This window comes from Aristolochia californica, unplaced genomic scaffold, assembly GCF_029961685.1.
Source record: "Aristolochia californica isolate CCGP_79_NKW_82.1479 unplaced genomic scaffold, dmAriCali1.0.hap1 SCAF_6, whole genome shotgun sequence".
Lineage (NCBI taxonomy): Eukaryota > Viridiplantae > Streptophyta > Magnoliopsida > Piperales > Aristolochiaceae > Aristolochia > Aristolochia californica.
This window is the reverse complement of record NW_027182257.1, coordinates 33511814-33539749: the sequence shown is the minus strand read 5'-3', so window position 1 is coordinate 33539749 and position 27936 is coordinate 33511814. Positions and strand designations below refer to the sequence as shown.

At 36.8% G+C, this 27936-nt stretch overlaps 1 protein-coding gene across 1 annotated transcript; it reads left to right on the top strand.

The window, feature by feature from the left end:
* The first annotated feature begins 14638 nt into the window (after window positions 1-14638).
* Window positions 14639-16933, top strand: LOC137967072 (subtilisin-like protease 4). The gene has a single exon (XM_068813497.1). The coding sequence runs from the start codon at window positions 14663-14665 to the stop codon at window positions 16931-16933; it is 2271 nt and encodes a 756-aa protein (XP_068669598.1). The 5' UTR covers window positions 14639-14662.
* Window positions 16934-27936: the final 11003 nt, after the last annotated feature.

Below are 27936 nucleotides of genomic sequence, written 5' to 3'. Positions count from 1 at the left end.
AACAAATGAAGGATATTCCATATGCTTCTGGTGTTGGAAGCCTGATGTATGTTCAAGTCTGCACAAGACCTGATATTGCATTTGTTGTTGGAATATTGGGGCGATATCAGAGTAATCCAAGGTTAGACCACTGGAGAGCTGCAAAGAAAGTAATGAGGTACTTTCAAGGAACCAAAGACTACATGCTGATGTATAGACGGACGGACAATATAGAAGTCATTGGTTACTCAGTTTCTGACTTTCCTAGTTGTATTGATTCCCGCAAATCAACATCAGGATACATTTTCTTGATGGCTAGTGGAGCTATATCATGGAGGAGTGCCAAACAGACTTTTACTGTCATGTCAACTATGGAGGCTACTTAACATGGTGTATGACTTAAGAGTTTATTTTTGGGATTAGAATTATGGATTCAATCTCTAGGCCATTGAGAATGTATTGCAACAATTCAGCTGTTGTTTTTATGGCAAAGAACAACAGTAATGGAGGTCGAAGTAAACACATCGACATAAAGTATTTGGCCATACGAGAACGTATTAAAGAAAATAAAGTGGTCATTGAGCATGTAAGCACTGAATTAATGATAGTTGATCCTTTGACTAAGGGCATACCACCATTTAAATTCAAGGATCATGTCGTGAATATGGGACTTGGTTCCATTATGTAATTTTTCATTGCATGAACAATGTTATTTTAGTGAAATTCTTAATTATTTTGATGTTTATATCATATTTATGTGCACTTTAATTTTGAGAAAATCATTTGTGTTGGACCAAGAATAAACATAGGGTTTATTCATAAAGTATAAGAAATAAATACATAGTAATACATGGAAGGTAATACTCGTTATCAGAGGACCTATCACCATGATTCATGTATTTATGACTTAAATTCAGATTATCGATGGGATTCAGATTACACTAGAAGTGTGGACCAAAGGGGAGAATGTTAACTACTGCTTCGTTTAAGTTCTGAAGCAGTGGTTGGTCCAACTTCCTTTCAGTTTCAAAAGCAATGGGCCAACGTCCTTCAAGGAGAACGTGGTGCCGTTTCGGAAGGTTATGAACCCATGTCCCCACGTCCATGGAAGATTATGACCCATGTCCTCCCATCGGAAGATACAGAAGCCGATAAGCTTGATGGGAGCTTGGCTTATAAATAGAGGTTTGGTCCCCAATCTCAGTCACTCATTCAAACCTTCAACTTACACCGTCACTGAGAGTGATCTGAGAGTAGAAGAGCCAAACAGATGCAAAGAACTCCTGTGAATTTTACGGAATTTGATCGAATGGAGGGAGGTAAGTTTTTGGGGTTCCGTTTAACTTTTATTCAATGAATTTCATACTATTGTTTAGAAATTCATGATTTGCTAACATACGTTTCTCTGAACCCAATCAAAAGTGGTTGTTGAAGTACAATTTGGAGTCTTTTAATGAGTCTTGGAATATGAAATAAGATTTCCACGGATGATTTGAATCAAAGAAAACAGTTGAGAGAGAGTAGCTCTAAGGTGCTTGAGGTTTTCCTCTTTGCTTTTCACTTCCATACACTTATGCCCTATTAGTGCCTTTTCCAAGAAAAGTAAGAAAAGCATTCTTATGTAAAAATGTGTTTCCTAGATTCATTAGTGCCCACTTTTCCAAGAAATGCATATCTACCAATAAAATTGATTGATTTTCTAAGTTTTTCCAACCATCAGATGCCGGAAATTTAGTAGCTGAAAAAACATCGGGTTCTCTGCCTGACTTGGTCTCATCCTCAAATGGCACGGACACTCCTGCAAACAACCACCTACAACTCTTTGGTGGCTCCCTCCACCTCTCAACTCTTCCTTCCATCCTCAATCTACATGTATAATCTCTGCCTCTCTTCCTTCTCTTCTCCCTCTCCCTCTCCTCTCCACCAGTCCCCCCCCCCCCCCCACCTCTTTAGTGATCTTCATCAACCCCTCTCACTTTGTCCCTTTCCTCCCTCTCCCTCTCTACTCCCCTGGTTTCCCTCCTATTCTATAATGTTGTCTTCATAAACACATTCAAATTCTTCATTTCCCATCTTCATTCAATTTCTTTTATTCTCCTCCAAAAATTGCACCTAGTTTTTACTCTATTCCTTCATTCATTCTCTCACTCCTCCAGAAATTGTACCTCATCTATTGATTCCGTCTATTGATTCTTTGTTCATAATAAAAAGTTTTATTTTTTATTTTTAATATATATTTTTTCTAATTGTGGTGATATAGCTTCAAGGCTTACTGTTGTCTAAAGAGTGGATGAGAACACTTAATTTTTTTTCTCGATGTGGTGATAGAATGCTTCTATTTTTAATGTATTTTTTTTCTCAATAACAAACATCAATCCATACAGTAGAAATTGTCCTACTCAGACTCTTTTAATGCTTTGAAAATATCTAAATAACCCCTTTCTGAATATGCAATTCTTTGATTTTAAATAATCCCAACCAATCAAGTCCCCTGAATTGGAGTTTGTTTGCCATAGTATTTTTTTGACTCAACACTGATTCACACATGAGAGATATTATTTAAGTTCTTTGTTTTGGGTTTTGATTGATTTGGACAAAGAGATCTTTATGGCTCATTACACTTTAAACATCTATTTAAAAAGAACAATGAACCAGACAAGAGACGCCCTCTCTTGATCCAAGACTAACTCTCTTTATGTCTTTTAGGCTTTGAATTAAATTTCTTGTGTATATGTGGCCTTAAATCTTAGGGATCAATGAGCTTTTCAGTATTACCCAAGAAAAAATCCAGCCTCCCAGAAAATAAATTACATGTCAACTATTACTTCCCTAAAGCTTTGGTATTTTGTCATTCTCTCTCCAAGTACAATTAAGGAAGTTAATCATATACAAGAAGTTGCATTAACCTAAGACCTCATGATTCTATAACTTACTTAGAAATATTCCTTATAAAGTTAAAACTTCACTACATGTAAAATTATCAATGATATGTGATACCCTATCTACACCTACTTACATGTAAAATTATCAATGATATATGATACCCTATCTACACTTGCTTTTGGTAATGATTTGAAATATCCAATGCACCAAAAGTATGGTGCAAATGGAAAACATAAAAGATACTAAAGGAACCAAACATATTAAACAATTGAACCCCTCCCAAACATGTTAAATATGCAATCAAATGCAGGTAAATAAATACCTTTCTGGAGGGTTTCAATCTCAATAGGTCAATTATTGGAAGATATGGACTGCCATTTTATATAAAAAGATGGTATACAACATTTACAACAAGCTAGGAGTTCATGTTGTTCTCTCACCCCAGCTTGAGGGGGAATGTTGTGACCAGGGAAAGCCCACTTATCTAAGAGTGTTGGAAGATGGCCTCAAACCCACACAACCAAGGAAGGCCCACATACCTAAGAATATTGTAGTAAAGGTGTTTTAGTTATGTTAATCTTCTACTTATTTTGGGTTATTTAATTATACTAAGACTTATCTTTAAGTGTTAGAGTTTGGGTGTAATTAGGACAAGGGTAGTTTAATTGTAATTGGACTCTACTGCTTTCCTCTATGATAAATAGGGGTTTATGTACTCTAATTACAATAATTCAATAAAGTTTTTCTCTTTTCCATAAATTTAATATTAAATAATTATTCAAAAGTAGTTCACCTTTTTTTTTTTTTTGAATCATGAAATAACTACATTTGACATATTATGCAATTTAAAAGTCCGCTATTAGCAGTATTCACACCAAGTTAATGTACAAATAGAATTTTAAAACCACCATTAAAACTAAAAAAATGCAATCACAAAATAGAAGTTGAGAGAGAGAAAGGGGATAGAGGAGGTGGATTAACTTACATCAAGCCATCAATAAGTTCACCAAATTTGCAACATCATTTACAAAATTCAAAAAGTGAACGAAATTTGGATATTATACATCACTTCTCATGCATTCATATAAACTATATCTTGTTCATACTTTTGGTCATGGTTTGGATGGCAAGTAGACTTTTGTATCAATAATTGGAAAAATAAATGTGTTGATACAATAATTTGTTGATCTACAAATAAACATGAAAAACCGTACAAATTAAGCAAAGTTTGATCAAAATCAGGTGAACTAGCGTGAATCTTTGTATTTGTTCTCAAACAATGTCTATCAAAAATCTTGTCAATATGATGGAGATATTGATGCCTGATCTAGATTCTTTAATTAGCTAGCATTTTTAACTTTCTACTAGCCACATAGGGCATTTAACAATAGCAATTTGAACTTATATGATGGATAACTGAACATGAAAATGGAAGTAGAACCATGACAAAGCTCCTACCTATTGACAAATCTCTATTCAAAAGAGTTCTCCTAGGCCCAAGCTTTTTTCAACTTTATTTAACTTTCCCAGCAAACAAAGTGTTTTGACTCAGGAGTACCATGTGTCCTTCATGCAATTGTTAGACAAAGGAGACTCAATAAACGGAACCCGATAAGATGAGGACAAGACTTAATAAAAGGAACCCGATAAGATGAGGATAAGTTGTCCTCATCTACATGAGTATATGGTTTTCCTCCATCCAAATCATCATGAGATCCATGTAAGGGAATTCACCTTGAATCATACGGAAGACAACCTTGTCCTAATGCAAGTGAGAATAAACTTATCCTTTCCTTAATCTCTAAAGAAGATGTGTGATGTTTTTATTAGCTCAGGCTATTTTCATGATCATGCATTTGGGTCTATTGAACATTAGTAAAGTTGATTAGTATTGAACACCACCAAGCAATGCCTTAGCACTCCCACAAAGAGAAACATATCTTTAATTAGGTTTGGTTTTACTTATTGGAACCAGGAACTAATAACTTCTCTATTGAGTAACTTACCAAGTAGCTAATTTTTGTGGTGCGGTTCAAGTAATTCCCATGTGTTTTTATATATGCAACATATAATATCATAATTTACTGAAATTACATACCAAAAATATCCACCTCCCATTTTGATTTGTCTTTCCTACTAGAGACTCACTTTCTTTCATTATTGGTATTGTTTTTAACTCTCCCAACCCAAATAACAAATAGTGGCAAGACAATGTCTGGAACTCTGCTGAAAGGACCATCGAGGTGGAAAAAGAATTGTCATGAAAAACTTAAACAAGAATAGTTTGAAGCTTTCCATGTCCAAAATGACCTAAGAAATATGCACATGCTTAAACATATCAGATAATATTTTTATAGTGACAGTTTCACCGAATGAACAAATGCCCACAGTGCCAAAAAAACTACTTAAAAACGGAAGAAATAGAGAATCATACCTTTGAATTAGGGTCTAAAGACTAATGAACCTTGCTCATGCAGTTGTGATAAGAGTTGAAAGAGAAATAATTTTATTGAAAACTTCATATAAAGGGTATGCAGGAACCTATGACAAAAACAGGACAATAGAGCCATCATTTCTTGCTAGAAGGTTGAGCATCCCTTATGGAGACAGGAGGACGTCATCCCTAGGAAGTGCTACCAGTTGATTGAAGAGGCTATTGAAAAAAATAGGGCATCCCTCCATGCAAAGTTTGAGAGTTTTTTTACTCTGTCGATTTGTTAGAGAAGATGAGATAAGTGGAGTCGTGGAGAGTGGACGGGAGAGGAGGAGAGACTAAGAGGTGTGAGTGGCAATTTTTTCGTCTCGTCTCTACAACTCTAATTTTCTTGAAGAAGAAGAGCGAAAACCCCGAAGGCCTGAAATTGTTTAAGTTACCGAGTCGGCTTACAAGCTTGCGAATCTTAACGATGCTTGGTCGAGCTCATCTTGTGGAAACGAACGCAACCCATATCTCAAATTTGGTTCGAGTTCAACATCGATCGAGCTAAATTGAGCAGGGACCGAGCCAAACTTGAACTGTTCATGAACCGGCTTGGTTCATTGCCACCACCAATAGCCTCTATATTCCTCCCCTTCTATACAACTAGCTCCTTCCCCCTCTCATCTTTGTATGGAACTCATCGAAACGCAAGGGAAGGGAGCACCTTGACTATGTATAAAAAGGTGAAGGTTGTGAAGGGTTCCTATCCTCCATTTTTATTTGTAGAGGGGGCAACTACCCCCTATTGTGTTTTTGCTTAGCTAAATATCCATATTGTGTAAAGGAGGGAAGAGTAGAACCCCTTCCTTCCTGTACATTAAAAAGAGAAAGGAGAGGGGCAACTTCCTGCCTTTTCCCTCCATCTTTCAATAGAGAGGGAGGAGATTTTGCTCCCCTCCCATTCCATGTGGAGGGAATGGGAGGGGGTTAGCCGCTATTGTAAAAATTGGTGGCCTATCACCTTCTATTCATCTTCTCCCCTCGTGCATTAAAAATGGAAAAGGGGAGGGGGATTCTACAATTTTTATTTAAATTAAAATTATTATAAAAATATTTTTTAAAAAAAGAAAACTATTAAAGGGTAATTTAATTTTTTCACTAAGTTGTTGTATTAGTGTTATCTCAATTGACACCCTTTCTCTCGAGCAATAAATGATGATTTCAGCTGCTAGTGTGAAGTGTGAACGCTTCATGGCTCTGGGAATAATGGTTCAGAACTGAGGTGATCCACGGAATCATCGACATCACGCCATTATCTTTCTCGGTTTCGTGAAGAGATCGAAGGCCACCAAAACACGATTTGCGACCGCTTAAAATAATGATTACACAAACATTACTTGGGAGGTCATAGAAGCATCTTCCATGGACTGCTCGTATAAAATACTTTCTTGAAGTTTGGGCGTCCTTTCGCATAGCCTCTATGGGAAATTATAATGCTACCCATGGACTTAAGCTACTCAATTGAACACAATAACCATTTTATAAAAGCGCATTCTCACTTAGTTTCATAGCAACGAACTAGGCATTCAGCATAGAGCAATAAAGGGATTTTCTGCAGTTAACTAGGTTTTACAAGTTTAAACCCACACAAGGATTTCAGTAGCAGGTCATTAGCCACACCAGGTCTAGAACCACAATGGGAGTTTTTTTATCGTCTATCTTCACAATGACTTATGGCTCACGATAGCAGGCTAATGAGACTTTTTTTTCTCAGGAATACAACCAACTAAGCAACAACTTTGATTTTACACTTGATTCTCCATAGCCTTACGGGCCACTCTCAATCAGATGAGATAATTAAGGGCAGTCTTGCTTTGCCTAGGCTTGACCCAATTTACTAAGGCCACTTGCTTACACTTTAGCCTAATACAAAAGCTTATCAAAAAACATATTTAATAAATCAAGCATAATCAAGATAAACACACCTATCCTAAGTACATGGCAATGTAATAGCAACTCTATGATCCTTAGATGACTAGATTTCAAAATATAATGTCAATAAAACGGATTGGTATTTCAAATAGGGGATCAACAAACAAAGTAATTTATCTGAAATATGATTTTACAATACAAACATTCTAGTTAAGAATCTGAATTATAGTTTAAATATTTGTTAGACCAAGCTTAATCAAAAAATCTTAAAAAATAAGTACAATAATGCTTGGATTTTGAAAATTGCCCTCCAATCAATTTGTTCTTTGTTACACCCCTTTAAAATGCTTCGGATGAATTCAAATAAATGCAAAAACCACTTCAAAATCACTTTCTACGACACTAAATATAATTTCAAAGTAATGGTACACAAAATTTAGAAAGAATCATAAACTAAGCAACTAAAATTTTCAAAATAAAAGCTCAAAAATTACCTAGCTCTTTTATATGAAACTTTTCAAATCACGATTCCAACCTCCAAATTTCTTTTCAAAATTACCAAAGTGTATAGGGGTGGTTGTTTTCGCTTCTAGAGCCAAGACAAATAATTTTGGGGCAAAATAGACTTAAATAGTTGAGATCATCCGATCAGATGCACTGAACAAGTTGCAACATAAGATGTTTTGCTTCATGCCATTCAATACATCATCTGATCGAGGTGCCAAACGAGGTAAAACAATGACTTTTCTCCATGAAATTGTTCAATCGACTTGGGATTAGATGGACTAGTTTCTTCAATTCCTCTTTCCCTTCTTTTATTCATGCACCTTGCTTGTCTGGTCGTCTTGTTTAAGCCTTTTGACTCGAGACATTTCTCTCTCTAGTCATTCGGTTGAGTTGCAATCATATGGTTGGCTTCATCTTTGCTCTCGGGCCTTTTTATATGCAACATCCAATTGATTAGAGTCGAATGATGGAACCTCTATCTCTTGCCTTTTTCCTTTATGGCTTGTTTGTCTGAGTTATCCAATTGACTCTGACCCCGTTGGACAACTTCCTTCACCTACCTTCTTTTCTTCTATTCTTTTATTTTTTGGCTCTTCTCCTTCACTGGGGCTTTTCTTACTTTTGTTTGGTGGAACGAATGATGTCCAATTGGATGGCCTTTGCCCATATTTCTTTCATGTGTAGTTTCTTCTCTTTTCTCTCACTTTCCTACTTAATATATCGAGCTCTCTTGTTTGGTCAAACAATATTATTAGACCATTTGGCAATGCACTTTTTGGCATGAGCTGCTTACTTTCCTTTTTAGTATGGGTTATCATACTGGTCATGTACTATTGGATGGATTACCAAAAATTTCCTTTGAGGGTTTTTTGAGTTGCAAGTAATTCTTAATGCATATAATTAATGACTTGGTATTTGTTATCATTCAAAATTATCTCAACAGGGATCTTGTGACCAACACTTTGAGCATATTAAGAGGACCGATGTGGGCATATTAAGAGGACCGATGCAGAAAAAAAGGTCAAGAAATTTTGAGTATATTGTTGCAGTGATGTAAAGGATAGAAGGGTATACAAGGAGTCCTAATCTCACGAGGTTCAGGATTATTAGAGCAATATGGACAAATAGTTCCAGTAGTTGAGGCACTACTAAACCCCTATCAGGTGGTTTCTATGGAGGACTAGGAGTGCTTATGTCAACAAGTCTTCAAGATGAATAAGCAGTTTTAGGTGTTTTATTATAATATTGATAATTTTATGTGAATGTGAGTCTAATATTTTTCCAAAAGTAGAAAATAGCAAAGCAAACCTTTAAAAATGCAAAGAAATAGCATAAATGTAGGTCCAAGTCATTTGTGAAAACATACAAGATAGTATGTATTATACTGCTGACACTTTTATTTCTTCCTTGTAATTGCATGTGATGCAATTTTTATGTTACCATTATAGAGTACATGTGCAAATAAACCTGATTTCTTCAAGAATAGTCACTATAGGAAGGTTCATGGATGGGCGTTTGGTGCCTCTAGAGTTGCTGATATGGGTAAATTTGTTTCTCATATTTATTTGTTTCACACAATATTTCCACCAAGACATCATACGTGGAGAAGATGAATACATATAGGATAGATGAAGGAAGAACTAGCAAATACAAGGTTTGCTATGAGTCAGCGTCAGACTCAATTGACTCAAATGATGTAGTACATGGTTGCTATCGGTGCATTCATTCCTTTGTTTGATATTGGTGGACTATCTTCACACCAAGGTAGGTCCTTCTCACACTACGATCATCTTGAATAAAACATATAAATTTGGTGTTTGATATTGATGCATTGTCTTCACACCAAGATAGCTCCTTCTCACACTACGATCATCTTGCATAGCAATATAAATTTGGTATTTGATATTGGTGCATTGTCTTCACACCAAGGTAGCTCCTTCTCTCACTATGATCATCTTGCATAGCACATACAAATTTGGTATTTGATATTGGTGCATTGTCTTCACACCAAGGTAGCTCCTTCTCACACTATGATCATCTTGCATAGCACTTAGAAATTTGGTGTTTGATATTGGTTCATTGTCTTCACACCAAGATAGCTCCTTATCACACTACGATCATCATGTATAGCAATATAAATTTGGTGTTTGATATTGGTGCATTGTCTTCACACCAAGGTAGCTCCTCACACTACGATCATCTTACATAGCACATATAAATTTGGTGTTTGATATTGGTGCATTGTCTTCACACCAAGGTGGCTCCTTCTCACACTATGACCATCTTGCAAAGCACATATAAATTTGCTGTTTGATATTGGTGCATTGTCTTTACACCAAGATAGCTCCTTCTCACGCTATGATCATCTTGCATAGCACATATAAATTTGGTGTTTGATATTGGTGCATTGTCTTCACACCAAAGTAGCTCCTTCTCACACTATAATCATCTTGCATAACACATAAATTTGGTGCTTGATACTAGTGCATTGTCTTCACACCAAGGTAGCTCCTTCTCACACTATGATCATCTTGCATAGCACATATAACTTTAATGTTTGATATTGGTGCATTGTCTTCACACTATGATCATCTTCCATAACACATATAAATTTGGTGTTTGATATTGGTGCATTGTCTTCACACCAAGGCAGCTTATTCTCACACTATGATCATCTTGCATAGCACATATAAATTTGGTGTTTGATATTGGTGCATTGTCTTCACACCAATAAAACTCCTTCTCACACTAAGATCATCTTGCATAGCGCATATAAATTTGGTATTTTTCAAAGTTTTACTTTTTTTATGTATATTATTTTTATTTGGAAAATATTTAATAAAGTATATACTATATCTCATCCTTAATTAGTATGAAAATAAAAAAGTTCTTGAATTTTTATATTTTTTATCTTCTATATGTTTAAATGTCTAAAGGGTAAAAAAATAAAATATTTTTTATTTTCTATATGTGTAAATATTTAAAGGGTGAAAATTAAATAAAAATATAAAATAAAATAATATTATTGGTATAATTTTTCTACAAAAAAAATAAAGTAAAAAATTGTTGGAGGAATTTTATACCATGAAATAATTTTTGAATAAAAATACCTCTCGTTGAAAATTTTGGTAATAAAATATTTTTAGAAAATCAAAAACATTTTTCCAGAATGTTTTGCCTAAAATATTTTCTGAAAATAAAAATAAGTTTAGGCTAAAATTTTGGTTGGACATTATTTTTTAGAAAACTTAAACATATTTTAAGAAGGAAATTTTTGACAATGAAAATTTCCTGCATGAAATATTTTTTAAACAGAAATTAAAAATACATGTTGATGGAATTTACTGCCTTAAAATACTTTTCGAAAATAAAAATATTTTTGGCAAAAATATCCATAAAAAATAATGTACTGATTGTCATAAGAATTTCATTTTCGCTGAAAAACCTTTGTTCGCCAAATATAATCGGCATAATTTATCCATAGAAAAATCTGATAAAAAAGTTCTATCGCCAATTTATTATTTTTCAATTATTTTTTGTTGAGAATTTTTTTAATGCACTACTTAATGACTTGCAAGCTCACCAAAAAAAATATATCAAAATCTCATGTACAAAGAGCTATAATTTCTCTAGTGTCTTCCTCTTTTTGCTATTCTTTTTCAACATTTTCCTATGTTCTCTTCCATGCATGTAATTCCAACTTCTATTATTTCGTTCAACATAGTGAAGAACAATGCCACCACTCCCAAAAAAGAGATAAGAGGGGAAAGGTTGCACCCGCCCCCTCATCTTTGTTGAACTAGGGAGGTTAATCTCCTTGCTTCGACAAGAGAGAACACAAAAGTTACTAGATTCATTAAAATCGGAGAGGATATGTCAATTAATCTATACATGGATAAGGTTGCACCCGCCCCCTCATCTTTGTTGAACTAGGGAGGTTAATCTCCTTGCTTCGACAAGAGAGAACACAAAAGTTACTAGATTCATTAAAATCGGAGAGGATATGTCAATTAATCTATACATGGATCCCATGAACTCAAACTCAAGTAGAGCTTGAGCTTGGTGGTTATGGCTTGAGCCCACCTAGAGCCTAATCCTAGCAAAGCTCTAGCTCGTCATGGTCAAATCAAGTGAGCTAGTCAAATTTATTGATTTTTTCTAGGGAATTTTTCTAAATTATCCATTTTTTAACAAAAATAACTTACTTCAAAACTTAATATAAAAAATAACCAAATTTGATTGGTCAACTACACATGTGTACCGTCCAAAACGACATGTTAGCTTTGACCACTTATATGGTGCCACATCATCACATCACATCAATAACCAAAAGAATTAACACCATGTCATTTGATACCTCATTACATCACCACATCATCAAATTTGTGTACCACATATCATCATCCCACGTCATCAACTTGCAACGGGAACACTCCATGTTAGCATACCTTTTTGCTCCCATTTTCCTTTCATTATTTATTTCAATTCTATTATAATTTAAAAAATAATAATATCTGGTTTTAAATATGTTACACATTTCATTACCTTTAATTGAATATAAGAAAAATATAAAATCTGCTTATTAATTATTTAAAAAATATTTTACTAATGTAATTAATATCTTACATTATCGATTTAAGATATAATTTAATTTAATATAATATTTTTAAAAATTAATTCTTTTTTAAATCTTATTTTTTGGTAAATATTTTATATAGTTATTTTTTATAATAGAAAATATATAATTTGTATAATAATTAATTAAAAAACATATTCTTACTTATTTAACACCTTTTATTATTGATTTAAGATTTTTTTATTTCAAAAAATATTTTATTTTTTAAAAATATTATTTATTGGTAGGCATTTCAGTACCTTCTATTTATTATAAAAAATCAAAATTTTATATTAATTATTTTTAAAAAAATTATAATGTAATTAACACCATTCTTTATTGATTTAAGATATTTTTTAATTAAAAAAATATTCTAAAAAAATTAGTTTTCAAAAATCTTATTTTTTAGTACATGTTTTATTACCTTCTTTTTACAATAATAAAATATAAATTTAATATTTTTAATTAATTAATATTCTTATTTTATATTTTATTATTATGAATAGAAGGTAATAAAACGTCTACCAACAAATAATATTTTTGAAGACTAAAATAATTTTTTAAATATTTCAAAAAAATTTAAATATCTTAAATCGATAATGAAAGGAAAATGGGAGAAAAAAACATACTGATGTGGTGCGTTAATGACTTGTCATCATGACAAGCTGTACACATGTATGGTGATGTGGCTATGTGATGACATGTTTGGTGCTTTGACGTTTATTCCTCTGGTTGTTGATGTGGTATTGATGTGCTGCCACATAAGCGTTCAAAGCTGAAGTGTCATCTTGGATGGTACACATGTGCACTTAATTGGTCAATGTTGATATGTTTTATATTTAGTTTGAAATTTGGTTATTTTTGTTAATATTAATTAAAAAAATAAGTAATTTTGTAAAAATTCTTTTTTTCTAATTTTGAATACGTAAGGAATGAAGAAATTTGCTACACTCAAAAAATTATTGTTATTGTTGCTGTTAATAATAGTAAGTAGTTTTCGAGCCCCATAGAGTTATAAGTATTTTTCTCTAACTTTTAATTTTTTCCAATGTTACAAAACCTAAACCAAGTGAATCTAGTTCAACTTGGGTCAACCAAGTCTAACCTTCCGGTTGATCCAGTGCTAGTATCATAGGATGCCATCTTTACTAAAAATAACTAAAAACAATTAGGGGAGGAAGTGACCTTCCGCTTTCCTCCACGCCTCAAGTTTGCTCCTTCCCCCATTTTGTGAGGGCTGCACCCTTGCTTGTACAGAATTAATGGGATCATTCCCTTTTCTGTTTGTTGGTGAGAGGGCCTGTCCTCCCATTTATACCGCCCCCTCTCCCGAAATTTTGAAGGAGAGGAGGCAGCCCTAAGAGGCTGCACCCTTTCCCTAGTAGCGGTGGAGAGGTGAGGAGATGTAATGTGACCCTGACCTACACTTGTTAGTCGGGTAACAACCAAAACCCGATCGGTTAACCAGCCAATATTTCTTATCAATCCCAGATATCTACTGTGTCAGAACTAGTGGAGGTTATGGATTTCGTTTAATTCAGTTCATCCATCGGAATGCTTATTTGCACACCTCAACTCGTTATTTTCATATCAAATTGGTCGTAAGATGCATCTCATTGAGGTGAGCAGTGGAAACGACGAAACGTACTGGTCACTCCTCTCTTCACCATACCTTCTAATGGAAAATAGCACGATTCTCATGCACCAATCTCCAAAATGTCAACTACGTTACAGATGAGACGATTCTCATGATATCAACAATGGAAAATTAGGAGCCTCGGCGTCATAGGTGGAGTCTATAAAAGTAAGATAGTTCACTCAAACGTCCAGTCACATACCTTCAGTGGTTAATCTGTTATTCAGCCAACCCAAAGCATGTAAGCCTTAACCGTTTTCCTTCTAAACAAGGAAAGATCAAAATTAATCGTCTTTTCCTAGTGAAAGCGCGGAAGAACATTAAGGTGCAACAAACTAGTGCTAAAAGAAAGCGATTTTTTGTTACCTTATGTATGATAAATAGTTACCCGGAAAATTTTGACAGGTTTACTTAATCCTGTTTCATATACTGGAAGCAATCGCTGCAGACAAGGCGGCCGAACATACCCGGCTATGCCGGCCTCTTGTATTCGTTTCGTTCAGATTCCAAAAGTTCGGCTAATTCTTGTCACTTATTATTTGTTTCAACATTCAGTTCAGAGAGTGTGTTCGGCTTTTCCTATTTATATGTTATCTCCTATAGATCACAAACTCGCACACTGCTGCCTTTTCATTCTCTTCAATTAGTAGCAGTGGAAATGGAGAAACTGAAGGGTGGAGTGCTATCGAAGATGTCCATATGTATCCTTCTCACGTTTCTGATCTTCATCTTGAATCTTTCCCCTGTAATATGCAAGCGATTCTCACCCGCTAACGCCGTGGAAAACAGCAAAAGTCGTCTAAGAAGCTACATCGTTCACGCACAAATTCCCGATGCATCTGTTTTATCTAGCTCCGAGGATTTGGATTCCTGGTACAAATCCTTCCTACCAGTTCCTACCAACATCCCGAACTTCAGGTCCAGCGAGCCTCGCATGGTTTACTCATACAAGAACGTCGTGAGCGGCTTTGCCGCAAGACTGACTGAAGAGGAAGTAAAAGCCATGGAGGCAAAGGAGGGTTTCTTATCGGCTCGCCCTGACCGTCTCATCTCTCTCCATACTACCCACACTCCGACTTTTCTTGGGCTCAATCCCGAAATGGGTGTCTGGAACGACTCCAAGTTTGGCAGCGGAGTCATCGTAGGCGTCCTGGATACCGGAGTCCTCCCCTCTCACCCCTCCTTTGACGGCTCCGGAATACCTCCCCCGCCTGCCAAATGGAAAGGAAAATGCGAGTTTAATGCCTCCGATTGTAATAACAAAATCATCGGCATGAGGGCTTTTCTCAGGGGCTCCATGGCCATGAAAGGTGTCCCTGCAGCAGCTGTCTCACCCTACGACGATGAAGGACACGGTACTCACACCGCAAGCACCGCCGCGGGTGGATTCGTTAAGGGTGTTGGTGTACTCGGCAACGCAGAGGGTACCGCCGTCGGCATGGCTCCGGCGGCACACTTGGCCATCTACAAGGTCTGTACTCCGGAGGATTGCGCAGACAGCGACATTCTCGCTGCCATGGATAAAGCCGTAGAAGATGGAGTGGATGTACTCTCCCTCTCTCTGGGTGGAGATCCTCTCAGATTCTTCCAAGACGGCATTGCAGTTGGAGCATTTGGGGCCATCAAGAAGGGTGTTCTCGTCAGCTGCTCGGCTGGAAATTCAGGCCCGTCCTATTCTACCCTGTCAAACGAGGCTCCGTGGATACTTACGGTAGGCGCGAGTAGCATCGATAGAAAGATAGTTGCAACGGTTAAGCTGGGAAATGGCGCCATGAGCAGCGGGGAGTCTCTTTTCCAACCCAAGGACTTCCGGCGAACCATGCTTCCACTCGTCTACCCAGGCGCCCTCGGTAACCAAACAATCGCAAATTGCGATTCCTTGGACGGCTACGATGTCAAAGGCAAAGTCGTCTTTTGCGATCGAGGTGGGGCCACCGGAAGGATCGCCAAGGGGGACATTGTAAAGAGCGCAGGCGGGGCTGCCATGATACTGGCCAACTCAGTCGAAGAAGGTTTCAGCACGATCGCTGATATACACGTGCTTCCCGCTTCGCACGTAAGCTTCGTTGACGGTGTAAAGATCAAAACGTACTTGAACACCAGCTCGAATCCGACGGCCACGATTCTTTTTGAGGGTACCGTACTCGGGACCAAACCTGCTCCGATGGTAGCTTCGTTTTCATCGAGAGGGCCCAGCACAATAACACCAGGAATCCTGAAACCGGACATAATTGGACCGGGAGTGAGTATACTCGCGGCCTGGCCCTTTCCAGTCGTGCCTACCAACAGTGGGCCCGCTTTCAACATGGAATCTGGGACATCGATGTCATGCCCGCATCTAAGCGGAATCGCGGCGCTCTTGAAGTCCTCGCACCCGGATTGGTCTCCGGCCGCGATCAAATCGGCCATCATGACGACCGCTGATGTTTTGACCGCCGACGGAACGCCAATAGTGGATCAGGCACTGACAGCGGCGGATCACTTTGCTGTCGGCGCGGGCCACGTAAACCCAAATCTGGCCAACGATCCAGGACTCGTGTACGACATCGCGCCCAACGATTACATCCCCTACCTATGTGGACTGGGTTACACTGACGCCCAGATCTCCATCATCGCGGGGTCCCGAATCGTGTGCGCGAGTTACGGTAGCATTGCGGAAGGCGAGTTGAATTATCCGTCGTTTACGGTGAAGTTGGGACCCGTGAAGAAATTTAATCGGACGGTCACCAACGTTGGGGATGCTCTGGCTACGTATTCCGTGCAGGTGACGGTCCCAGATGGGGTTGAAGTGAGCGTGGAACCGCAGACGCTTTACTTCTCTAAGGCCACGGAGAAGAAGTCTTTCCAGGTTACGTTCACACTTGTTGGGTCAGGTGGGTCAGGGGGTACATTCGCTGAGGGGTCTTTGAAGTGGGTTTCTTCTACGCACGTCGTCCAAAGCCCAATATCAGTCATATTTTAAGTTAAATGCCTTGCAGGAGTTGCAAATCTTACAATGTCTTTCTATGAAATTTGGTTTAGAATCTTCAGATATAAATTATTTCTGCCCAACCGCTACTCTCGAACGGATTAGACCACAAAGTCGAATTAAAAACTGATAGGTTTGACTAAACTTTTAGTCTGAATTGCTAAACATGTGAGACAGGCGATCAATATTGTAAAAACGAAATAACTATGCTTGTATGAACAGCGAAGATGATGCTTCTATATGATTCTATAAACCATACTTGTAATATATAATTTATAGGCGAGCCTTTAATATGTTCTCGATTGATATGGGATCGTAATCACATTTAATTCTAATCCTTAATATAAAAATTTACTTTTTATTGATAATAACAGAAGTTCCGGCGGCATAAGCACGTGAAAATGCAGTAACAAATAGTTGATTGCCATATAAATCACGTAAGTTGTTAGCAATTTAACAATGCAAACCTACAAAAGTCCTCAAGGTTACTAAAATGTAATTTAAAAAAGGATATTGTTAGCACTTAGTGTCTTCGAATGTTTAGATCTTATCTGAAATTTAGGGCCCATTATTACCCTTGATAGAAATTTTATATTCCATGAAAAGATAAAAATATTTTTCCTAAGATACATATTTTCAAGAAACCTTCAGATAAAAACCTATCAGTGTCTTACTAGAAAATTACATGAAAATTTTAAAAAAAATTAAAGAAAATTAAATAGACTTATTAGTGCATTTTCCAGGAAAATAAATAAAATTTAATAATCAATCTTACACATTACCATACTTATCCGATAATTTTTTAGTAAAATAAAATATCAAATGCAAAATTTTAAAAAAAATTTATCTAAAAAAATTTGGTTATGTTAAATCAACAATTATACTCTAAATAATTGTCTCACATTTGAGCTGCTATATTATTTTGTTGGAGTGTTGCCTGTGACGTTGCAGTCATAGCCATACGTAGTCCTCTGCCTTGTGTGAGATGTCCATGTGCCATTTATCGTATAACTCCTTCATACAAACTTGGGCCTTTCGGAGGTGATCCGTAATATCATGTAACAACAGGTCACAGTCAAGGAGGGCCTGATCAATGGCATCAACTCTGGTGGAGCCCGGAGTATAAGAGAGAAATCGAGGGGGATCTCTGCCATAAAGAACTAGGAATGGAGTGCATGCAAGGTTGTGTGGAAGGACATGTTATAGCAATACTCTGCCCATGGTAGCCATTGAACCCAATGTTTAGGGCGATTGCCCACAAGGCACAGTAAATACATCTCCACGGTGTGGTTAACCACCTCTATTTGGCCGTCTATTTGAGGATGATAGGAGGAAGAGAAGTTCAGCTTGGTGCCACAAAGATGAAAAAGTTCCCTCAAGAAATGGCTGGTAAAGACCACGTCCCAATCACTGACAATTGATTTCGGAATGCCATGTAAACGGACAATATTCTCAAGGAATACTTGCACCACTCTTGAGGCTATATAGGGGTGTGCCATTGGAATAAAGTGAGCATACTTGGAGAATCGATCCACCACCACAAATAGCACTGATTTGTCGGACGACTTGGGAAGACCATCAACAAAATCTATAGATATATTGGCCCAAACTTGTGTCGGAAGGGCAAGTAGTTGGAGGAGTTCTGCTGGACTCAAGTGTTCGGTCTTGTTGGACTGACATACCTAGCAGGTTGTCACGTATTTAGCAATGGTGGACTTTATGACCTACCAATAAAAATCATCCTGAATGCCATTCAATTTTTTCTGGATGCCGTTGTGGGCGTTGTCTTGGTAGGCAGATAGGATTGCTGCAATCAATTCTGAAGTATGAGGTAAATAGATACGATTTTTGTAGCAGATAAGATTATTCTTAATTGACAACTTAGAGTTCCTTACCCCCTCTGTAATTTGTTGGTGCAGCTCCTATAGGGCGGGAGTATTTTGAATTTCCTCCTTAACCAATTCTAAGAGGAGAAAATGAGGTTGGCTCACTACGTAGACGAGCTGTCGATCCCCTAGTCCCCTTGACAAAGCATTTGCCACCGTGTTTAATTTACTGGCTCAGTACTTCTTAGAAAAGTCAAATCTCATCAACTTCCTGATCCAATGTTATTGAGGAGAAGTAGTGAGGCACTGTTCTAGCAAAAATTTGAGACTGTAATGAGGTCACCAGTATTGCACCGCATTCACCAAACCGACCAATTCCCTTTCATACACTACCAATTTGTGATGCCTTTTTGTCAACTACCTGCTGAAATATGCAATCGGGTGGTTGTGCTGCTGAAGGACGGCCCCAATGCCCCCACTGGACGTGTCACACTCCACCACAAATAACTCATTAAAATTAGGGAGTTGCAGAACTGGTGTGGACGTGAGTGCTAGTTTGAGAGCTTGCAAGGACTGTGATGTCAGTTCACTCCAAGTAAAGGAATTTTTCTTTAGGAGGTTGGTTGTTGAAAGATACGCTGAAGCCCACACGACCAAGGAAGGCTCACATATCTAAGATTATTATAAGATGGATCACACGAGCAAGGAAGGCCCACAAGATGGGCCCAAGCCCATAAGAAGTAGGACTCATAATGATTACCATGAGCTGGCATCCTTATCACATCAGTTGGAAGATCAAGAAGGACTCATAAAAGTGTCTTTATCGTAGGGTCACGACCAAGAAGAGTTTTAGTTTGAGTTATTTAATTATGTTAGGACTTATCTTTAAGTGTTAGAGTTTGAGTATAATTGGGACAAATGTAGTTTTATTATAATTGGACTCTACTACCTTCCTCTATCATAAATAGAGGTTCATGTACTCTGATTACAAGAAGTTATTAATGTCAATGAAGTATTTCACTTTTCCGTAAATTCAACATAGTATCAGAGCAGGTTCTGTGAGTTGACTTGATCAACTCACGGAGGTAATGAGATCCTTTTCTCTAAACCCTAAAACCTAAGTCTAGGTTTGTAGTTATTTTTTTCAGTCCCTACACCCATAGTTTGCTTTGCATTTTTTACCTCTATAAGTAGTTTTTTATATTTTAAATTATATATTAACAGAAATATATTTGAGTCTAATTTCTAAAGAAAATCTATTTGTTCCAATTGAATTTATCTATAGAGAGATATTGATATTTGAATGAGTGAAGGCCAAATTGCAAAAAGGTTCGAGTAGCAGCAGAAATCTTCCGATTTCGAGGTATTTTTTTGCTATCAAGAACTAGACTTTATTTGGATAAATATATATCGAAATAAATATCTGTAAGTCTATTATTTTACCTATTCAACCAATTTTTTATCTGATCTATCTGCAAAGAGAAATCGATATTTGAAGCAGCAAAGGTCAGATTGAAAAAGAGATTTTAGCGGTAGCAGAAAACTTCAAATTCCGAGGTATTTTATGCTATCAAGAAAGAGAATTATATATCAAAAGAAAGATACGTAAGTCTATTTTCTTAACTCTTCAACCAATCCTCAGTATGATTTTTTTATAAGGATATATTGATCTTTGAAGAGTCAATGGTCATTCTGGAAAAATAGGAGAAACAATATTTAGTTCGGCCAGATGACTGAGACAGAAATATATCAGATTATTTATCTTCTAAAAATTATATTTTATGAAGTTAAGTTATATTTTTATGAAAGGTATTTAAGTCAACTTTCTTAAAGGAAAATTTTTTATGTCAATCTGATCTATATTGAAAGATATATTCGAATTGGAAGAATCAAAGGTCATGCTGGTATTCTGTTACATTGAAAATCCGAATTTAAGCCGATTGTTTTGCGTCACTATTTGAGTTGATATATCAGAAAAATATCTCACTTCTCCCTGATTTGAGGACTTATTTATACATCTCTATTATTTGGGCTTATTACTACATCTATGATATTTGGTTCAAACTGGGATCACTGCCATTACCTCCCAGCTTGAGGGAGAGAAGTAGAAAAAGTACAAGAAAGAGGTATTATATTTCATACGTTGTGAATAATTTTACGTGACCAAAATATTCAAGAAAATGTGAGCACAAAAGATGAAGCTTGTGCATTTAAGAAGAGATTTTTATATCGGATTATTTCATGGGTTCTTTTACAAAGTTTATTATTTGGTTCGTGTTATATGTGTTGGAAGATGGTCGTGTTATATTCAGCTATAGCTATTATGTCTCTTTGGGGACATTATTATTGAAGAAGAGGTGGCCTCATGTCATCATTTATTTTACCCCGTCAAAAAGATCAAAATTATTTGTGGTTGGGAATCCATGACGGAGGAACTTCAACCCCGTCAAAAAGGTCAAAATTATTTGTGGTTGGAAGTCCATGACGGAGGAACTTCATCCTTGTCAAAAAGATCAAATTTATTTGTGGTTAGAAGTCCATGATGGAAGAACTTATTATTGCATCTATGTAATCCCCCCCTGTAATGACTTTTATGTCTCCTACCACTTGAGAGTCGTTGTCCTGTGGAGGGACACGGTGGTGGACACGTCAGAGCAATGCCAATAGACACACTACCGATAGAAGATAGAGTGTGCCCTACATCCAACATTAGGACTGGAGTATGAAGCAATGACTTACTAATTAGGAGTGATTTTTACTCTCACTTATATAATGCCGCAAGGCCTCAATGAAGGCATATTGATTGGAAGATGTGCCATTTTATAAAAAAAAATATTTTATACATCATTTGCAGCAAGTTGGGAGTTCATGTTGTTCTCTCACTCCCAACTTGAGGGGGAGTGTTGGAAGATAAACTCAAGCCCACGACCAAGGAAGGCCCACAAGATAGGCCCAAGCCCTTAAGAAGTAGGACCCACAATGATTACTATGAGCTGACATCCTTATCACATCAGCTGGAAGATCAAGAAGGACTCACAAAAGTGTCTTTATCTTAGGGTCACGACCAAGAAGAGCTTTAGTTTGAGTTATGTTTGTCTTTGAGTTATTTAATTATGTTAGGACTTAACTTTAAGTGTTAGAGTTTGGGTGTAATTGGGACAAGGGTAATTTTATTGTAATTGGACTCTACTACCTTCCTCAATTATAAATAGACGTTCATGTAATCTGATTACAAGAAGTTATTGATGTCAATGAAGTATTTTACTTTTCCATAAATTCAACATTGGTCAATGGTGCTGCCAACAACCTGTAATTCTTGATGAATTTTCTGTAGTATCATGCAAAAACCCTCACAAAGCTGAGCTATTTTGAGGTTGTGGCCACTCGAAAATGGCTTGAATCTTTTTTGAGTCAACGGTGACCCCTGCATTTGAAATAATATGGTCGAGATAGACCACTTGGGATTTGGCAAAGGAGCATTTAGATCGTTTCAAATAAAGTTGGTGAGCCCATAGCAATTGAAATACAATATGTAAATCCTCTAAATGCTGATCCCCTGACTTGTTGTAAATTAATATATCATAAAAAAATACAAGCACAAATTTTCGGAGATAGTTTTGGAATACCTCATTCATCAACGCCTGGAAAGTGGATGGGGCATTGAAAAATCAAAACGACATCACTACAAACTCAAAATATTCGTGATGAGTGCGGACTGTTGTTTTCTCGATGTCGGGAGGATGCATTCTAATTTGATGATACCCCGAGCACAAGTCCAATTTTGTGAAAACTCGTGAGCCATGCAATTCATCCAGGAGCTCCTCCACCATAGGTATAGGGAACTTATCCTTTACAGTTTGGGCATTCAATTCTTTGTAGTCCACACAAAATTCTTTAAGAAACATGTGCTAAGTTGTACTCTAGCTCTGATAACTTGCAAAGGTCATATGATATTCTCCAAAGTATATTTAATACTACACAAGGAGAAAATATCCATGAGTACTTGGCTAGGTTCGAAGGCCTTCTTCAATAATGGAAGCTAGCTCAGACTAACTCTTCTAATGTCTTTATCCAAGATAAGATAAAGGAAGCCTTTACAACAACTATTTGTCTCACGAATATTAAGCCATATTTTGAGGTTGTTAAAACTCAATTTCTTAGCTCATATGCTATTCCCACCTTTGATGATGTATATTGCACATTACTCTACATTCCAGATTCTTTTTCCCCTTCTCCTACTAAAGTATCATCAGTAGGGGTGGCATCGAATCGAGCCGGTTCGTGAATAGCTCAAAATTGGCTCAGTCTCAGCTTGGTTCGGCTCGAAAAATCTCGAACTCGAATCGAGTTCGAGATGAGGTTCAGGCTCGTTTAAGTAAATGAGCAAGCTCGAGCGAACCGCGGTTCAATTTAGCGGCTCATTACTTAACGAGCAATTTCAGGTCGAGCCCTAATATTTTTGGCTTTCAGTCGTCCTTTCCTCTCTTCGGCTTTGTTCTATCTTTGGGCTTCAATTTCGAGGAGTAGCAAATCAAGGATTGGAGAGGCATCTTTACTCTTCGTCGTCTTCATTCTTCGGCGTTTTCCCTCTTCAGCAACTTCGTTCTTTGGTGTCATTGTATTCCTTGGTGGAGGGGATGTAGCAGAAGCTGGGTTATGCAATGGACAGTGAATTGGTGGGAGATAGAGAGATTTGTAAAGGGTTGGGTTGGCGATGGTGAAGGATTTGTCGAGATTTTGGAAGCACATTAGTCCGTTTGAGACACCGGCACAGTGAAGATACCGTCCTCGGTCCAGGTCTTCATAGTCGATGACCAGTAGGCGTAATGGGGGAGCTCTGCTCGTGTGTTCTTGGCTCTGCGGGATTAAAATTTGTGGAGAAATTTTTTGTTTTCTGGGTGTTCCAGCATCGATTACAACAGCGGCCAGTATCGAGCTTGTGAGGAAGGCCAGCATAGGGCTGGAGGTTGAAGACAATCTCTAGGGTTCGAACTGAGTTGATTTGGGCTCGCCCGATCAACTCAAAAATCCTAAAAAAAAAACATAAATTGTATTGTTGAGTGTGGAATTTGAACGCACAACCTCAACTTAAAATTTAAGAAAATGACCTTTAATCCATGTCACCTTGAGTGATATCTTTGGATACATTTAATAGATATTTGAATAACTACAAAATCAATATATTTGTTTTTATGCCATTTCTTATTTACTTCATATAATTAAATAATTTTACATGCAAATATGAATTTATAAATGTATATTTATGAAAAAAATTATTTAGTCTTTTATGTATACTTAATTTTCTATACATATTTTTGGTTGACCTAAATATAAGGAATTAATAATTGGCATCAATTTTAGTCAATTATCTTGATGTCATATTTTTGTTTACATTTGAATAATTGAGTAATAGCCACATCATTCTTAATTATGAAATTTTTAGTGACATTAAACTTAGCCACAAAAATTTAATGACATAAAAAATTATGATTAATTATGGAAATATAATTATTGAATACCACATTGTAAATGTTTTTGTGATTAATCAGGATGAGATAGAAATACTAAAAAAAACAGTTCTAATTGCCCATAGGCCAAGAAAATTTATTGACAAACAAATTTTGATCCCATCATAAAGTTATATAAATCGTTTATGTGATCTAAGCCCACATGAAAGATCATAATGACATATTGATTTATTTGTTTGAATTTATTTACATAGATAAATAATCAATATTTGGCTTCATTGTATGTTTTAGTAATCTCTTTGTTTATTTTGTAGTTGTTCAAACTTTATTTTTTCTAAATTTTGATTCCTCCTATATTATTCCTCTGAATGGAGACAATTATACTGATTGGAAAGAGAAAATACTCCTGTCATTGAGGTGCATGGGCAATTTTATGCAAGGTTAATGTATAGAAGTTATGCCCAATTTTAGGTACAAGTCATGCCCAATTTTATGTAAAATGTGTGCACAATTTTATATACAGTTTATTTGACATGTATTTTATACAAATTTTTAAATGTAGGTTTGAGTTCAAGCTCGAACTCAGTTAAAATTATTGGGCTCGAGCTCGAACTCGATTACAATTTTAGGCTCGAGGCTAGGCTCAGCTCAAGGTCGAGTTCAAAATATTTAAATCAAATTAATCTCGAACATAGGCATCTTCAGGCACGACTCGATTCGATGCCACCCCTAATTATCTGTTATTTACTCCAATAATAGGGGGCACATCAAGGTCGTGGAAGAAATTATAGAGGAGGTCGAGGAAGAGGTGGAAGGACTGATTCCTGTAGAACAAAATGCAAGAAATGCACCCACTATGGGAGATATGGCCACACCATCGATCAGTGCTGGAAAATCTATGGCAAACTAGAATGGCCATGGTTAATCAAGCATCAACTAGTGGTACAAAGGAGGACAAGTTTTCCCAACCAACAGACAAGAGGACCCTTACCTATGATGAGTATAACTTATTCCAGAAAATGAAAACTCTAATGGCCTCTCCTCCAAGTTCCTCCTCCACTATTGCTGCCACCACCGCTTCAGGTATGCTCTTTGCCACATCCTCCTCTTCCTCCTGGATAATTGACTCAGGGGCCTCTGAGCATCTCATAGGCATCAAAGGTTTACTCCATTCTTTCTCTCCTTGTTTCTTAGATAAATTTGTTACCATAGCTGATGAGTTCCAAACTAAAGTTCTCGGGAAAAGATCAACCTCTATTACGCCATCACTTCGCTCACAAATATCTTTTTTTTCTACTTTTCCCTTGAACCTTTTATCTGTTAGGCATCTTACTCGGCATTTTAATTGCTTCATCACCTTCTCACCCATTTCTTGTGTGTTTCAGGATCTTACGATGAAGTAGGTGATTTGTGGAGGCCGTGAACAAGGGGGGCTATATTACCTAGACATGCCTCAAATAAATTCTATCTCAACCAAACACACTGAAGAGAATCTATGCCACGATTGGTTGGGACACCCATCCGAACAATCTCTTCATCTTCTTTTTCCTACTTTAAAAAATATGACATATTTAAATTGTCAAGTGTGTCAATTGAGCAAACACCAAAGGACCACATACTCTCCTCGACTTGAACTTAAAAGTGTTGCTCTTTTTTCGCTGATTCACACAGATGTATGGGGACCCTTGAGTGTCTTAAATATTTCCTGAGTTAAGTACTTTATTACCTTCATTGATGATTTTACTCGTACCACATGGATATTTCTTTTTTAAAGAGTGATTTGAAATTTCATGAATCGTTTATGCTATGGTGGTCACTTAATTTGGTTAGAAAATTGAAGTACAACAATTTGATAATGCTAAAGAATATCTCTCTAGTGACCTAGACTCCTTTTGTAAAAAAAAATGACATTATCCATCAAACGTCTTGTGTCTACACCTCTCAATAGAACTGTTATGGGATAACAATCACAGTGCGTCAGACAACTAGATCCTGGGTTAAGTACCTATGTCTTCCGCTCCTAACAGGCCGGTCTTTTGGGTAGTATTGGCTAGGTGCTTAACATTTGGTATCAGAGCGGGCGCCACATTGCGAGTTTGATTCCCGGGGAGCACATAGGTTGGATTAAAATTATTGGTAGGTTGCAGAGGCTAGATTAAAATTACTAGTAGGTTGCGGTTGGGCCAGTGTTGCTGCCCAATCATGGTCGTCGGCTCGTAATGGTGGGAGGACTGTTATGGGACAACAATCACAGTGCGTCAGACAACTGGATCCTGGGTTAAGTACCTATGTCTTCTGCTCCTAACAGGCTGATCTTTTGGGTAGTATTGGCTAGGTGCTTAACATTTACTATTATGGGACAACAATCATAGTGCGTCAAACAGTTGGATCTTGGGTTAAGTACCTATGTCTTTCGCTCCTAACAGGACGGTCTTTTGGGTAGTATTGGCTAGGTGTTTAACATTTTGTATCAAAGTGGGTGCCATGTTGCGAGTTTGATTCCCGGGGCATGCATAGGCTGGATTAAAATTACTGGTAGGCTGCGGATGGGCCAGTGTCACTACGCCACCGTGGTCGTCGGCTCGTAACGGTGGGAGTACTGTTATGGGATAGCAATCAAAGTGCATCAGACAACTGGATCCTAGGTTAAATACCTATGTCTTCCGCTCTTAATAGGCCAGTCTTTTGGGTAGTATTGGCTAGGTGCTTAACAAGAACGTTGTACTAGAATGGAAGAACTATTATCTTCTAGAGGTAGCCCATGACTTATTATATACCATGAAAGTACTATACTTTTGTTGGCCGCATGCCATCCTTACTACGTGTTTTCTTATAAATAGGTTACCCTTTTTTGTTCTCGATCATAAATCCTCATATTCCTTATTGTTTCCACATGGTGATCATTTTTCGTTTTTTTTTTAAAGTCTTCAAGTATACATGTTTTGTTCATATTACCTCATCACAACGTAGTAAACTTGATCCAAAATTTGTTAATTGTATCTTCTTACGATACTCTCGCATGTAGATGGATTATATTTGCTACAATCCTACTCTTCAAAGGTTACTTGTGTCTAGGGATGTGACCTTTTTCTAAGACTCTTCATACTAGTCAGAAAATGGCCATCTAGGTTTCTCCTCTATAGATGCCTCTCTTCAATTGGTTGTGCCCAATGCTGCGAAAATGATTGGAACACCGATTTTCTATCCAAATTTCAGGGGAGATGAGAAGAAAAAAAAAATGAAAGAACAAAAAAAACTTGAAGTTGTGTATGGAACACAAAAAGTGGAGAGAAAAGAAAACGAAGAGAAGAGAAAGAAAAGAGAATGAAGAGGAGAAAGAAAAGAGAAAACAAAACAAAAGAAAAGATGTTTTTTTTTGTTTGGATACCTTTGGAAAATGAGAGAGAAAATTGAAGAAAAATATAGTTTTTCTTATTTGGATAAATATAGAAAATGAAAAAAAAAGTAATATTTTAAAAATTTGATGTTGAATTTTTTTTCTAAAGTTTTTATTTCTTTTATTTTCTCCTTAGATTCCAGAAAAAAATTATTAACTAAACGAGAAAGTGATTTTTTTTTTCTTTTATGTGACCAAAAACTTTGAAGCAGAAAACTCGACTAAATGACGATTTTGTCCTTTTGCGCCCTGCATGTCAGAGTTCGACAGTTGAAAGTCTAGGGGGAGGCTCGACAATGGGATTTC